At 36.5% G+C, this 17,759-nt stretch overlaps 1 protein-coding gene across 1 annotated transcript in view; it reads right to left on the bottom strand.

Annotated features, from left to right (window-relative positions):
- The window catches only part of LOC143022214 (uncharacterized), a 47,034-nt gene extending 29,527 nt beyond the window's left edge, over window positions 1-17,507 (bottom strand). Inside the window, exons 1-2 of the mRNA XM_076180324.1 lie at window positions 17,387-17,507; window positions 7,001-7,109 (exon numbers count right to left, since the gene is read on the bottom strand). Coding sequence (XP_076036439.1) covers window positions 7,001-7,109; window positions 17,387-17,500 — 223 coding nt within the window. The 5' untranslated portion in view covers window positions 17,501-17,507. The remainder of the gene's footprint in view (window positions 1-7,000; window positions 7,110-17,386) is intronic.
- Window positions 17,508-17,759: the final 252 nt, after the last annotated feature.

Genomic DNA, 17,759 nt, shown 5'->3' with positions numbered 1-17,759 from the left:
GAAATGTAGAGATGACTCTACCGTTTTCGGTCATAGTTTCCAAAGCCGACTTTCGTACCACCTTTCTTCTGGAGCACCGAAAAACCACCAGAGATAAATGCATAATGTTACTCCTACACGAGAAATCTTAGAAAATGGCACAGGGATTCTGGACACGTGTAATGATGTAAGACGCCTCCCTATATTAGAGGCCTTATACACCAAAGAATTCTTCCCTAATCTTAACATTCAAGCCAGCGACCTGCGGTTTTATCTAGCATAAGGCGCACGGCCGCAGACTATTCAGAAAACAGCGATCTGCGGGTGTTAATTGGCATGAGGCGCACGGCCGCGGACCAATCAGAAGACGCGAATACTGGTCTCAGCCAAGCTGGAGTGAGGACGAACGCCAGAGATCACATTGAACAGAGAAAGAAAAGAATTAAGTGCAAAGTGAAATAATTAGTACATTTTTACATAGCTTAATGAATGTATTAAAGATATGATAATATACGTAAACCTCCTCCCCTTTACTCATTCAAGACAATAATGAATCTCTACAAGTCAATGTCTCCCACTAGCGACATGACACATTATGTCTTTTCCTTGCAATATTGTTTGCCAAACCCATCAGTCACGATCTTAACCCAAGATACGAGCACGTACCTCAAGAGGTCGGGGAGGCAATGTATCCATATACCATTACTAACAATACCGATAGGTCACACGCCATAACACGTATTCCCCAACATACATGAAGGCAGCCTTTAGCAATCTTGCTGACCGCTGACCTCGCATTTCCCAATCTCAAAGCATCTGACTCAGAGAATGCTAACATATCCTAACAACCCATAACGCCACCGTCCAGCAAGGAACCAAGACAAGTGCCTAATGTCACTAGACAGTTTATTAACCTTTCCTTATACCTGTAGTAATTCTTCTCTTTACTTATAGTATAGTTAGTATATGTGTTATAGTATAGTCATTTTTCTCTTTATAGTATAAGTAGTAATCATTACCTATATAGTAATGGTATTATGTATGTCTTCTGCGTAGTCATTACGTAATCACTCTACGTGCGTCGGTAGTCCTACGTAGTTTAGTAGTGCCCCATATACGCACTCAAATCTGCCCCTGTTGCTATATCTATACTCCGTAAGTACTCGTGTATTTTGTATAACGTTACCTCTAATCATTTCGCATTCAAGTTTATCATTTATATGTAAGTATTTACAAAGGATTACAAAGATCGAGCATACCGACAGGAGACCTTTTGATCCATATCTAGGTCGGATGCGAAAAAAAATCATATTAATAATAAAATAATAAATAAAAACTATAATAATGTAAATAACAAATAAAATACATAAATAAATGTATAGGTATAGTTAAATAATAAACAGGTAAATAGTAAATAATAATAAATTGACATATAACTAATAATAAATGAAAATCACAGACAAAAGATAAAACAAAAAGAAATAATATAAGATGAATTATAATCATTACAGCATCTTACTTAGGTATTTATCTAAATGATTCTTAAAGCTTCGAACTGAATTACATTTCACTACCTGTGAAGGAAGTTTATTCCATTCATTAACTACACGGTTGGCAAAGTTGTTTCTACCTACTTCCAAATTGAATCTATTTCCGGACAGTTTGAGACCATTGTTTCTTGTCTGATTCTCATTCAATGTGAAAATTTTGTCACTTTTGATGTCAATTCCCTTTAAAATCTTAAAGACCTGTATCAAGTCACCTCTGAGTCTACGCTTTTTTAGGGAAAACAGATTCATGTGTTTTAGTCGATTTTCGTATGATTTATTTTTGATATTTGGAATCAGTTTTGTGGCTCGCCGTTGTACTTTTTCCAATCTGTCAATGTCTTCAATGAGATTCGGTGACCATACGGAAACAGTAAATTCCAAATGTGGACGAACTAACAATTTATATAGCTTGTTAATGAATGATGGACTTTTGAAATCAAAAGATCGCGCAATCAGTCCCAGAATCTTATTTGCTTTCTCAGAGGCTGAAATACACTGCTTGGATGATTTGAGGTCGTTACTGATAATTACGCCGAGATCTTTTTCACTATCCACTTTTGTTAACGAATTTCCAAATAACTTGTAATCGTACTTACTGTTATTTTTACCTATGTGCATTACCTTGCATTTACTTGTGTTAAATTTCATTAGCCACTTCTCAGACCATTGCTGTAATTTATCTAAATCTTCTTGAATATCTAATTGGTTTGAGTGATCATTTGCCACTCCGCACAGTTTTGTATCATCAGCAAATTTGGAAACAGTACATTTTAGTCCATGGTCTATATCATTTATATATACTATGAATAGAAGTGGCCCAAGAACGGAACCCTGAGGAACTCCATTTGTAAAAAATTTCCATCTAGAAGTTTGTCCATTTAAAACAACTCTTTGTTTTCGAACATTCAACCAATTACTAGTCCAACCTAATAGGCTACCACTTATTCCGTGTAAAGATAATTTAGTAAGTAGTCTTTCGTGTGGAACGGTATCAAAAGCTTTTGCAAAGTCTAGATATATTAAATCTATATTGTTTCTTTTGTCATAACTCGAGATAACTGTGTTGTAGAATTCGAGTAAGTTAGTCACGCAAGAACGTTTCCGTCTGAAACCATGCTGGCTCTCATTTATCAAACGGTTACTTTCTAGATTATGTTTGATAGCATCTCTGATGATAGTTTCCATTGTTTTTCCTACGATTGAAGTCAAACTTATAGGCCTATAGTTATTTGGTTTCTTTTTTGTCATCTTTTTTTGAATATGGGAGTAACGTTAGCTAGCTTCCATTCTCTTGGGACATCTCCGGATATGATGGATTTCTTGAAAATAATTTCTAATGGAACAACAATCTCATTTTTCATTTCCTTTAAGATTCTTGGATGCCAACCGTCAGGCCCTGGTGTTTTATTAACTTTGAGTTTGTCTATGCACCTTTTAATTTTTTCTTTTGTTATATTTACCGTAGTGAGTAAGTATACCCTAGACTTTTCACAGGTTTCAGTTTGGAATTCACTTTGAGGTGTTTCGTTTACGAATACCGAGCTAAAATAATTATTTAAGATATTGCACATTCCTTCATTTGAATGTTCAAGTTGACCGTCAGCAGATAATAGTGGACCAATGTGATTCCTAACAAGCTTTTTATCTCTAATGTAACTATAGAATTCTTTGGGATTCTCTTTGGATTTATCAGCGATGTTCATTTCGTATTGTCGTTTTCTTTTTCTTATTGTCTTTTTTAAATCTCTCTGTATTGATACATAACTTTCATAGTCATTAGATGCACCCGAGCACTTATATTTCTTATAAGCCTGTCTCTTTTTAGCAATATTTTTTTTCAGTTTCTTTGTCGAGCCACTTTGGGCGAGCCTGATTTGGGGGACGTCTGTCCTTAAAAGGAATGTAAGTTTGAATCATCTTAGTGAGCGTATTTTGAAATATTTCCCACATCTGATCTACAGGTCTTTCGTTTAATTTTGCCTCCCAATCTGTAAGCTGAAGCTCCTGACGTAGTCCTATGAACTGAGCTTTACTGAAATCGGGTATTTTGGAAACACAAGTATCTATTCTAAAATTGTTTAGGAGTTTCAATCTAACTAAGTTGTGATGGCTATTTGCAACAGATTCACCGACTTCTACATCAGTTACTATGCTTTCGCGGCTAGTGATCAATAGATCGAGTAAGTTTCCATATCTTGTGGGCTCTTTTACATGCTGAATTAAGTAATTGTCACCAAGAAAATCAATCAAGCGATTACCTATATGGCCATGTTCAAGGGTCATCCAATCAATGTCAGTAAATTTGAAATCACCCATTATCAATAAATCCCGGTTGCAGAAACTAGACAGTTCTTGTCGTCTGCTAATGATAACGTCTTTGGCCTATATATTACACCTATATTCATTTGTTGTCCATTTGTTTGGGTTAACTCAACCCACAAACTATCATATGCATCCTGTTTCACTTTCTCTAAAACACAAGCATGAACATTGTTTTTAACGTACAATAGAACACCCCCACCTTTCTTGTGGTTTCTATCCTGATGAAAGTGTTTAAATCCCGCAATATTAAATTCAGCTTCGAACTCTGTACCATTTAACCATGTCTCAGTTATTCCTATCATATCGAGATTTTCGCTTTTGACATACGCCTGTATTCCTTGAAAATTGTTCCTAATACTACGAGCATTAAAGTACATGGTCTTAAGAAACTCGTGATTATTTCTTTTTGACACATTTTGAGTTTCAATATCATGTCTTACATTATCATTTTGTTTTTTATTTATACCTTGCTCTATATTATTATTTGGTCCTTCATTGACATTCAATGCCTCATTAACATTTCTCCCATCAAAATTAACATTTCCCCCATCACGGACATCTGGTCGATCACGGTCATCCGATCTCTTTTGTACATTTTGTCCCCCTACGTCACCGTGATTCACGCCGGCCTCCCGTCGTTCAGTGACATTATGTCCGGCATCCCTTTCTAGAATTATATTTTGTCCTCCAGTGACATTATATCCTACCGTGATATTTTTCCTCCACTATAATTACATCCCATCGTGATCTTTTGTCTTCCACTGTCATTACATCCTATCATGATATTTTGGCCTTCATTGACATTCTGTCCGGTATCCCTTCCTAAAATTATATTTTGTCCTTCACTGACATTATATCCTACCGTGATATTTTCTCCTCCATTATCATTACATCCTATCGTGATATTTTGTTCTCCACTATCATTACTTCCCATCGTGATCTTTTGTCCTCCACTGTCATTACATCCCATTGCGATATTTTGTCCTATGACATTACATCCTAATATGACATTTCGTCCTCTAGCGACATGATATCCACTGTCATTACATCCTATCATGATATTTTGGCCTTCATTGACATTCTGTCTGGTATCCCTTCCTGAAATTATATTTTGTCCTTCACTGACATTATATCCTACCGTGATATTTTCTCCTCCATTATCATTACATCCTATCGTGATATTTTGTTCTCCACTATCATTACTTCCCATCGTGATATTTTGTCCTCCACTGTCATTACATCCCATTGTGACATTTTGTCCTATGACATTACATCCTAATGTGACATTTCGTCCTCTAGCGACATTATATCCTAAAACTATATTTTGTCCTATACTGGCACATTGTTCTACATTAATGCTATACTCTACACTGTTTTCCCAAGTACATTCTATTTCCCCTTCCCTTTGGGCTTCTACCCTAAAAAAGGAGCTAATTCATTACAAACTCCCACAATGAGGTTTGTAAGAACATCTTTGCCTCTGCGGGTAAGGTGGATCCCTTATCTTATTATGTCTTTATGTTATACGTATACATGCCTATCTATAGTGTTCTACCTACAAATACCACCTGGAAACAGGGTGTCAGAAGTGTGTCAGTATGTCATACCCTTACCCTATTCCAGGCCCCAGGCTTACGCCTGAGGACAGTTGGCGTTCACCTCTTGTAGTGGCCAGTCATGGCTGAGTAGACGAAATAAAAAAAACTTGGAATATCTAAACAGTGTTTCACTTAACCACATTGGTGACTCTCTCCATTTCTTCAGCAGTCACCCAGACAAAGTAAAAAGTAGCATCGCCTCAGATTCATTTCTTCGAGCTCTAAGGATTTGCAGTCCCCAGTTTCTTGATGGAGAATTGAATATGATTAAATCTCAACTTAACTTATCCGGATTGGTTCTTGGTCAAAGCCCTCAGCCGAGCAAGATCCAATTTTTTTAACACCACCCCCATTTCATATAAATTTTCATTGGATAAAAATTCATTAGCCGGTCCCTTTTCGTATTCATTTATTCCTTCGACCAAGTTTCTCCCCAAGGACAAATTAGATTTAATTCATCATTGCCCCAACGACATTAATAAAAAAAGAAAGTGGTAAATGTCCACCAAAGATTGAAAGAAGAACATTGTCAAGGTGTTTATTCGATACCATGTAAAGGCTGTGACCTATATTGGACAGACTGGGAGGAATTGGAATACTAGGATGATTGAACACAAGCGGTCCATCAAGTATGGATAAGATGTTAAACAATTTCACCATTGTTTAGACTGGGACAAAGCTGAGCTCATTTATAAGTCTAGGTGTGAGTTCAGGAGAAAAATGGTTGAATCAACTATCATTGAATATGTACCCAACATGAACATATCGAAGGGGCAGTGGTCCCCGGACATAATTTCAGGACTTTTCATCACTAGCTTAGTCAAAAGACATTTGCCTCCTGACCCCACATACTGAGTGAGCAGAGGGTAGGGACCTCTCCCAATGTTCCCCTTTTCTTGTCAAGGGTGCAACTTTAGTAGCACTCACTCTTCTATACTTTGTATCTACTGATTAGGATTGCAGTTTGCAATCGAAATTATATATTCCCTATCTCCAGTCTTTTCTGCTCCAACTAACTAAATGCAAGTATGCATATTCTCACATCTATTAGATATTATAGATAATATATATATATATATACATATTATCTATAATCTCTAATGCATACTTGCATTTAATTAGAATTGCTGGTGTTTTCCTTGAGAAAAATATAACTATATTTTCCTAGTGATGTTTTCCCTGTATGTAAAAAAATAAAATAAAATAAGATAACAAATATGCACGATGTATTATCACAAAATTAAAATATCACTGGGACTAAGGAGAACTAGAAATAATTGTTTGTGAAGGATGTTACAGCCATGAGCAAGTTTTTGGCCAGAAAATAATTTAAGCTACGTATATTACACAGTGTCGCTGGGAAAACGAACTGGATTATTCACTTAATAGATGGCTTGCGAATCCATCCATAAACAATAACACTGATATTCTTACACGAGAAGCCTCATTGGAAGTCCTCACACACCACGTCATGGGAATTTCTCAAAATTCAAAGGAAACTTAGAAATAAATAGATAAATAAATATAGAGCTTGATACACGATTTTCTTACCTGGACAACAAACCATGTCTGTTCCGCATGGTTTCCCCCCTTGACGACAGTCCTTTTTCATCGTGCAGTTATGGTGATCATCACATTCGAAGTCCTTTGCATGGATAACCTGGAAAATAGATACCTATTAGAGATCTTGCTCTGAACTTTAAGTCAACAACATTTAACATTTTAAAGACACGTGTGAAACTGGTTGTTGATATATGTGTGTGTGTGTGTGTGTGTATGTATGTATATGTATTGTATATATATATATATATATATATATATATATATATATATATATATATATATATATATATATTACAGGTGAAAATGTAATCACACATTTGTCAATAACGTAGAAACCACTGTTGGAGTAGAAAAGACTGGAAACGGGGAATCTATATATTTCGATTGCAAACTGCAATCCTCTTTAGTAGATACAATTAAGAGAGAACGTGCTGTTTAAGTAGCACCCTTAACAAAAGAAAGGGGAAGATGTCATATACGTAGATGACATTTTCACTCTTTGGGATGAAAATTGAGGTTCATTCGATAACTTCTTTGCTAATTTAAATTCGTTAGCCTCCAACATTAAGTTTAAAGTTGAATGGGAAGAACGAGGTAAGCTACCCTTTTTAGATGTTCTCATTGTTCGTGACGGAGACAAGCTTGCTTTTACCGTCTATAGAAAAGAAACCCATTCTGGTAGTTATCTTCATTTTTTTCAGCAGTCACTTAATGTTGGAGGCTAACGAATTTAAATTAGCAAAGAAGTTATCGAATGAACCCCAATTTTCATCCCAAAGAGTGAAAATGTCATCTACGTATACGTAGTTGACATTTTCACTTTGGGATGAAAATTGGGGTTCATTCGATAACTTCTTTGCTAATTTAAATTCGTTAGCCTCCAACATTAAGTTTAAAGTTGAATGGGAAGAACAAGGTAAGCTACCCTTTTTAGATGTTCTCATTGTTCGTGACGGAGACAAGCTTGCTTTTACCGTCTATAGAAAAGAAACCCATTCTGGTAGTTATCTTCATTTTTTCAGCAGTCACCCAGACAAAGTAAAAAGTAGCGTCGCTTCAGGATTATTCCTTCGAGCTCTTAGAATTTGCAGCCCCCAGTTTCTTAAAGGAGAAATAAACATTATAAAATCTCAACTTAGTAATTTAGCTTACCCGAATTGGTTCTTGGTCAAAGCCCTCAGCCGAGCGAGATCCAATTTTTTCAACACCACCCCCACTTCCTCTAATTTTTCATTGGGCAAGAGCTCTTTAATCGTTCCCTTTTCTGAATCATTCATTCCCTCGACCAAGTTTCTTCCCAAAGACAAATTAAATTTGATTAATTATTACCCTAACACCATTAATAAAAAGGTGGTAAATGTCCACCAAAGGTTAAAAGAAGAGCAGAGCCAAGGGGCTTGTTCGATTCCATGTAAAGGTTGTGACTTAGTTTACATCGGACAGACTGGAAGGGATTTGAATACCAAGATGATTGAACATAAACGTTCCATTAAATATGCACAAGAGAGCTCAGCTGTGTTCCAACATGTTAAGCAATTTAAACATTGTTTAGATTGGGACAAAGCTGAGCTTATTTATAAATCCAGATGTGAGTTCAGGAGAAAAATGGTAGAATCTACGATCATTGAATATCAGCCCAACATGAATATTTCAAAGGGGCAATGGTCCCCGGACATAATGTCCGGACTCTTCATCACCAACCTATTGAAGGCTCATTTGCCTCCTGACCTCACATACGGAGTGAGCCGAGGGTAGAGACATCTTCCCATGTTCCCCTTTCTTTTGTTAAGGGTGCTACTTAAACAGCACGTTCTCTCTTAATTGTATCTACTGAAGAGGATTGCAGTTTGCAATCGAAATATATAGATTCCCCGTTTCCAGTCTTTTCTACTCCAACAGTGGTTTCTACGTTATATGTATACATATATATATATATATATAAATATATATATATATATATATATATATATGTACATATATATATATATATATATATATGTACATATATATATATATATATATATATATATATATATATGTGTGTGTGTGTGTGTGTGTGTGTGTGTGTGTGTGTGTGTGTGTGTGTGTGTGTGTGTGTGTGTGTGTGTGTGTGTGTGTGTGTGTGTATCCTATCTGAGAGTTGACAACAACTATGTCGATAGAGAGGAAGTCTCTGCAGGATCACCCATATCGAACAGGCTTTGTAGGAAAAGTCAGACAGAGAGCAGCTCAAACACAGTCGTAGGACCCATTGCTAACTGACACGTCCCTGATGGCAAACAGGGAAATTCCTCATAGATATATGGGGTACCGTCATAATGACGGCGTGGACCATTGGGCACCCTATAGATATAGGGGTTCACCGAATATAATGAATAAGGTGACACTAGAGAAATATCTCACCAGAAACCAGTTGGCACGGAGGTGAGATTACTACCAACCCCCCTTCATAGCCAATATGAATAGCACAACGAAATGAAAACCAGGCGTTCCTGTTGGATCATCGTCTCCTAAAGGTCCAACCACATTGCCTCGTGTGCTTACGGGCAGTGTGCCACCGAATGTGAGCAAGCACTGTCCAAGTAGATCCAAGTCTTGGACATTAAACAACATGAAGAAAATGAAGATCTATACCTACAATGTAAGAAGTCTCTCATAAGACCACAGGCTGGAGAGTTTAATGGAGGAACTAGACAACATCAAGTAGAACATCGTAGGACTGAGCGAAGTCCGAAGAACGGAAGAAAAGCTGATACAATTACAAGATGGTCACCACCTGTTCTACTATAGAGGTAAGGACAAAGAAAGATCTAATGGAGTAGGATTCTTAATAAACCGAGAGGTTGCTGGTAACGTAGGCAAATTCAGTAGTTTATCGGACAGGGTAGCTTGTATTGTGATTAGGCTGTGTAAAAGGTACACTCTAAAATAGTTCAGGTTTATGCACCAACTTCACAGAGTTCAGACGATGAATTTGAGTCGTTCTATGATGATTTAAGTCAAGTAATGGATCAAGAAAAAAGTAAGTACACGTTAGTAATAGGCGACTTTAATGATGAAGTATGGAAGAAGATGGGAGATGAGACGTGTATTGGTAAGTTTGGAATAGGTGAAAGAAACGGCAGAGGCGAGACGTTAGTCAATTTACAGAGAACTACAAGATGAGGATAATGAACACTTTCTTTCAAAAGCGTGTAGGTCGTAAATGGACGTGGAGAAGTCCAAATGGAACAACAAAAAACGAAATAGATTTCATATTAGGCGATGATAAAAAAAAACTGTTAGCGATGATAAACGGTGATAAATAAAGTCAACATAGGTAGTGACCATAGAATGGTAGGTTACACAGCTAAATTCAATTTCAGAAGTCCAAATGGAACAACAAAGAACGAAATAGATTACATATTAGGAGATGAGAGAAAAGGTGTTAGCAATGTTACGGTGATAAATAAAGTCAACATAGGTAGTGACCATAGAATGGTAGGTTGCACAGCTAAATTCAATTTCAGGGCCGAGAGAAATAAACTATAGGAGAGAAGCCAAACGCAGAGTATGGGATCCAATGTATTTAACGTTTCGCCCAGCAGGGCTTCTTCAGAAATAACACAGTGGAGAAACATCTGACTCCTTATATAGCCCGAGCTTGATGTTTCTCCACTGTGTTATTTCTGAAGAAGCCCTGCTGGGCGAAACATTAAATACATTGGATCCCATACTCAGCGTTTGGCCTCTCTCCTACAATGCTGTTGCAGTCGTTGCTGCTTTTAATCAGAAATAAACTAATTTTAAAAACGAAAATGACCCTTCCAAAGGTTAAGGATAATAATAAGAAAATTCAGTTAGAAATTAAAAATAGATTCGAAGCTCTAAGAACTAACGACGACACCATGGAAGATATTAATTTGAATTTAGTGAATATCACTAGGGAATCAGCAGAAAAAGTAGGAAGTACAAAAAACATTAGAGTAAATAAATACTCCAAAGCTACAAATGACCTAATTAAAAGAAGAAGGACCATGCAGATTAAAAGCAGGAGAGACAAAATAGAGTAGAACGAAACAAGCTTATCAACAAAAGGCAGAGATCAGAGAAAAGAAAAAGAAGCATGGATGAAATAGAAGAGACTAATAGGAAAGGTAAAAGTATTAAAGGGACCGAGCGCAGACATGCTTTAAGAAGACAGCAAATGATATGTTTGAATGATAGAAATGGAGAAATAATGAAATGTAGGGACAAAATGGTAAGAAGAGTAGAAGAATTTTACTAAGAGCTTTACTCGTCGAAGACTCAGAAAATTGAAGTGTAGACGTTAGTAGTGCACCGGAGATTACAATGGAGGACGTAGAATTTGCTCTAAAAACTATGAAACGAGGAAAAGCACCAGGGGAAGATGGTATATCAATAGATCTGTTGAAAGATGCAGGGAAATTAGTGCTAACGTCAAGAAAGCGTTCCTGATGCGTGGTGTAATACTATAGTGATTTTGCTTCATAAAAAAGGAGACCAGAAGGACCTTAGTAACTATCGACCGATTAGCTTGCTATCAAATGTATATAAAGTATTCTCCAAGATCCTTACAAGTAGACTAAGTCAAGTTTTACATGGAAACCAACCGAGAGAACAGGCAGGCCTTAGGAGTGGATATTTGACTCTAAACCATTTGCAGGCGATGAACCAACTAATCGAGAAAACAATAGAATACAATATACCTCTCTGTTTAGCTTTTGTAGATTACAAGAAGGCCTTTGACACGGTAGAATAAATAGCAATACTAAACTCTCTACGCAAACAGAGTACAAACGAACAGATCGTAAGTTTTAGAAAAGATTTATGTGAAAGGTACCGCTATAATTCGACTACATAAGGATACAGAAAAGATCAAGATCAAGAAAGGAGTACGGCAAGGCGATACAATTTCACCCAAATTTCTTACAACTCGTTTGGAAGATATTTTCAGAAGGTTGAATTGGAAAAAGAAAGGTTTAAAGATCAACGGCGAATATTTGAACCACCTAAGATTTGCGGATGACATTATTCTTATTTCAGAAAGATCAGAAGACTTACAAGATATGCTGAGCGATCTAAACAAAGAAAGTCTCAAAGTAGGTTTAAAAATGAATAAGAATGAAACCAAAGTAATGTTCAACATGAAAGTTCAAAGTAAAGGGATTGTAATTGATGATGAGAGTCTTGAGGAAATTGAGTATAATCATTTAGCCCAGATGGTGAAGGTGACGAAAGATCATGATAATGAAATAAAAAGATGCATTACATTTGTTTGGAAAGTGTTTGGTACGTATAATAAAATCCTGAGAGGCTCTCTACCTTTATGTTTGAAACGTAAAGTTTACAATCAGTGCATTCTACCATCAATAATCTACAGGTGTGGGACTTGGAAGCTGACGAGGGCGATTGAAACAAAGCTAAGGACTGCACAGAGGAGAATGGAGAAATCAATGATGGGAATAACATTTGAGAGACCGAAAGAGAGCAAGTTGGGTGAGAGAGCAGCCTAGAGTGAAAGATATTGTGGAGGCAGTAAAAGAGAGGAAGTGGAATTGGGCAGGGAAGTTAGTGAGAACGAGTAATGAGCGATGGAGCAAATGTGTTACTGAGTGGACGCCGCGAGATAGGAAGCGTGGAAGAGGGTGGAGAGACGAGATCGAGAATATTGCAGGAGTGACGTGGCAGAGGATGACACGGTTGTGTGATTCATGGGAAGCTATGAAGGAGGCCTTTGTTCAGCAGTGAACTCAGGATGGCTGATTTGATTAACTGATTGATATATATGTGTGTGTGTGTGTGTGTGTGTGTGTGTGTGTGTGTGTGTGTGTGTGTGTGTGTGTGTGTGTGTGTGTGTGTGTGTGTGTGTGTGTGTGTGTGTGTGTGTGTGTGTGTGTGTGTGTGTGTGTGTGTGTGTGTGTGTGTGTGTGTGTGTGTGTGTGTGTGTGTGTGTGTGTGTGTGTGTGTGTGTGTGTGTGTGCGTGCGTGAATATTTACCTAGTTATATTACACGGGAATGGAGCTATGCTCGTACCCGTCTTTGTGTCTTTCAGCATCAAGCTTGTTCTTAAATTCTTGAATAGCATTTGCACACACTGTTGATTTATCTAATTTATTCCAGATATCCACCACTCTGTGTGGGAAGCTATTCTTTTTCAGATCTCTTCTATAACTATTCTTTTTGAGTTTCTTTTCATGTCCTCTTGTTTTTCTCTTGTCCCACTTTAATAAATCATCTCTATCTAGGACTTCCATTCCTTTCATAATTGCAAAGAAATATATTGGAAAGAGATGACAGTGAAAGTTGGAGAGGATCAATGTGGAAATGTATTACTCGACATGACACAATGGGTAAAAGAAAATATTTGATTTAGAAATAATGAAGAGCCGTCGAGACTGGATTTATTATTTACGTCAAAACCTGAAATAGTAGACAAAATTGTACAAGATACCAACTGCGACGAGTGACCACATACAACTCGAGTCAGAACTAAAGGAGGAAAGAGAAATAAAGAGAAACAAAAGAAACAATATAGATTTAATATATCTAGACTTTGCAAAAGCTTTTGATACCGTCCCACACGAAAGACTTCTTACTAAATTAGCTTTGCATGGAATAAGTGGTAGCCTATTAGGTTGGACTAGTAATTGGTTGAAAGGTCGAAAACAGAGAGTTGTTTTAAATGGAAAAACTTCTGGATGGAAAAGTGTTGCAAGTGGAGTTCCTCAGGGTTCCGTTCTTGGGCCACTTCTATTCATAGTATATATAAATGATATAGACCATGGACTAAAATCTACTGTTTCCAAATTTGCTGATGATACAAAACTGTGCGGAGTGGCAAATGATCACTCAAACCAATTAGATATTCAAGAAGATTTAGATAAATTACAGCAATGGTCTGAAAAGTGGCTAATGAAATTTAACACAAGTAAATGCAAGGTAATGCACATAGGTAAAAATAACAGCAAGTACGATTACAAGTTATTTGGAAATTCGTTAACAAAAGTGGATAGTGAAAAAGATCTCGGCGTAATTATCAGTAACGACCTCAAATCATCCAAGCAGTGTATTTCAGCCTCTGAGAAAGCAAATAAGATTCTGGGATTGATTGCGCGATCTTTTGATTTCAAAAGTCCATCACTCATTAACAAGCTATATAAATCGTTAGTTCGTCCACATTTGGAATATGCTGTTTCCGTATGGTCACCGAATCTCATTAAAGACATTGACAGACTGGAAAAAGTACAACGGCGAGCCACAAAACTGATTCCAAATATCAAAAATAAATCATACGAAAATCGACTTAAGCACATGAATCTGTTTTCCCTAAAAAAGCGTAGACTCAGAGGTGACTTGATACAGGTCTTTAAGATTTTAAAGGGAATTGACAACATCAAAAGTGACCAAATTTTCACATTGAATGAGAATCAGACAAGAAACAATGGTCTCAAACTGTCCGGAAATAGATTCAATTTGGAAGTAGGTAGAAACAACTTTGCCAACCGTGTAGTTAATGAATGGAATAAACTTCCTGCACAGGTAGTGCAATGTAGTTCAGTTCGAAGCTTTAAGAATCATTTAGATAAATACCTAAGTAAGATGCTGAAATTATTATAATTTATGTTATATTATTTGTTTTTGTTTTGTTATAATTTGTCTGTCTGATTTTCATTTATTATTAGTTATATGTCAATTTATTATCATTTACTATTTACCTGTTTGTTTGTTATTCAACTATACCAATGCATTTATTTATGTATTTTAATTGTTATTTACATTGTTATAGTTTTAATTTATTATTAATATGATTTTTTTTTTTTTTTTTTTTTTTTTTTTTTTGCATCCGACCTAGATATGGATCAAAAGGTCTCCTGTCGGCATGCTTTGCCTTTGTAATCCTTTGTAATCCTTTGTAGAAATGAGAAACACAGAAAAATAAGACTGATGTATATTAAAACAGACTTTGAGAATCATAAGGAATCTATTCTTAAGGCGAACTGGGAAAAATTCTACAAGGAAGAAATACACGTGGAAGAAAAATGGATGATTCTTATGAGAATCTACAAAGAAGGAGTGGATAAATATGTCTCAAAGCAAAAACAGAAAAAGGTGTATATCAACTGCTGGTTTAGTAGAAGGTGCAGCGAAGCGAAAGACAGAAGAGATAAAGCTTGGAAAAGATAGAGAAAAGCCAGAAAAAAACTAGAAAGTGGCAAATATATATTAATCAAAGGGACGAATATGTAAAAATACTCAGGGAAGAAAAAAGAAACTATGAAAAAGACATAATGGAAAAATGGAAGGATCAGCCAAAAAAATTCTATAGATGTGTAAATGGTAAACTAAAAAATAAACAGGAAATAGTGAAACCACGCCAAGGGAATATGGAATACACAGAATATACAGAAATGGCTAAAGTCATGAGTAAACACTTCAAGTTGGTTTTCGCTAGAGAAAAAATGCAGCATTGGGATGAAGGGAGAGAAGTGACTCCCTCCATGAGGGAAATAATAGTAACACAGAAAAAAAATAATGGATCAAATAATAAAACTTGATGTCAGGAAATCCTACGGCCCGGATGGAATAGCAAATTGGACATTAAAAGAATGTAAAGAAGAACTAACAGACAATATATATAGCATAATAAGTTGCTCACTCAAAGAAGGAAAAATATAAGGAGACTGGAAAAATGCTGATATCGTATCAATTTATAAAAGAGAAAATAAGGAAGACCTTTACAAGCACGATATCTAAAATTTGTGAAAAGGTTATAAAAAGTAGATGGTTAAAACATCTGGAGGAGAACAATATCCTAAATCCTAGGCAATTCGGATTTAGACAGGGAAGATCATGTACCACAAATCTGATCTGTTTTTACTCAAGACTACTAGACATAGTACAAGAAAGGGACGGATGGGCTGATTGTGCGTTCCTAGATCTACAAAAAGTTTTTGATAAAGTCCCTTACAAAAAAAAAAAAAAAAAAAAAAAATTAAGAAAATTGGAAACCATAGGAGGGATACAATGTAAACTATTGAAATGGATGGAGGACTTTTTGCATGGAAGAAAAATGAGAGTAGTATTCAGAGATAAGAGTTTTACTTGGGAAGAGGTAATTAGTGGAGTTCCACAAAGATCAGTATTGGCTCCAATAATGTTTGCTATCTATGTGAATGACATGGACGATGGTGTGGAATGTTACATTAGCTTCTTTGCAGATGATACAAAATTGTTAAAGAAAGTGAGTAATGAAATGGACTGTGACTCACTACAGAGAGATCTGAACAGGGTCTAGGAATGAAGTCAGAAGTGGGAAGTGGACTTCAACATTAAGAAATGTAGCATAATGGAATTTGGAAAAAGTAAGAAAAGGATATCAGGACAATATAAAACTTGTGAAAAGGAAATAAGGAAAGTGGGATCTGAAAACTGAAAAAGACCTGGGGGTGATCATCGCAAAAGATATGTCCCCTGACAAACATATAAACAAAATTGTCGGCGAAACCTATAACTTGCTAAGATCAATAAAAGTGGTTTTTACTTACATAGGTGAAGAAATGGCAAAGAAACTACTAGTCACACTGATAAGGCCTAAATTGGAGTACGCAACGACACTATGGTCACCCAGTACCAAAAGAATATAAAGAAAATTGAGAGAATCCAGAGAGCAACTAAGATAGCCCCAACATTATTAAAAATAAAAATGTCATACGAAGAAAGAGTGTCAAAAATAGAACTACCGACTTTGGAACAAAGAAGAAAAAGAGATGACTTGTTGACCATCTACAGAATTATGAGAGGTGTGGAAGTCCTTGACAGAGATAACTTATTAAACTGGGATAAGAGAAACACAAGAAGACATAGAAAGAAACTAAAAAATGACAGTTATAGAAGAGACCTGGAAAAAGAATAGCTTTCCCCACAGAGTGGTGGATGTATGGAATATACTAAACGAAATAATAGTGTGTGCAAAAACCATACAAGAATTTAAGAGCAAATTAGATATGACGTAAGATACAACTAGGTAAATACACACACACACACACACACACACACACACACACACACACACACACACACACACACACACACACACACACACACACACACACAGGTCCCCCCACACATATACATATACAGGTACAGACACACAAATGAACACAAAGCCACCCATACACGCAACCTAGGAAAATCACTCTGAACATACATATCTATTTTCACAAGTAGGTTTCCAAGATTGTAAAAATTATTTAAGATATCAGAACTGGGAACAATTTCACGCAAAATAACTAACATGACGAGAAATACTGAACTGCCACCTAACCTAACGCAGAAAGGGTAAATTTCAAAGTCGTCATTTCGGTACTTACGATTGTCCACACGGAGAGGAAGACCAGAAGGTGGAAGACCACAGTCAGAAGTTTCATGTTGCCGAGAACGAGGGCGACAGAACAGTGGCCTCCCAGAGGAAATGAGGTTTCCATCAAAGTATCGGTCACCACGTTCAGCAAATATGCTATGACGTTTTAAACACTTGTTGCACTGATATCCATACGTGGCTACTTTACTTATTACTCATCCACCCTCTCACCCCTCTACCGTCACACACAAGCACACGGAAAAGATCGGCTTCCAAAGAGAAACTTACGATTTAATATTGTTACATTGCTTCTTCAAGCCCATGTAATGAGAGCGGCATCGACGCTCAATTGATTCGTTTATTTATTTCTCGTAATATAGCTG

The sequence above is a fragment of the Oratosquilla oratoria genome, chromosome 44, assembly GCF_046742065.1.
Source record: "Oratosquilla oratoria isolate Oo_2021 chromosome 44, ASM4674206v1, whole genome shotgun sequence".
Lineage (NCBI taxonomy): Eukaryota > Metazoa > Arthropoda > Malacostraca > Stomatopoda > Squillidae > Oratosquilla > Oratosquilla oratoria.
This window is presented reverse-complemented; position numbering and strand designations above follow the sequence as displayed.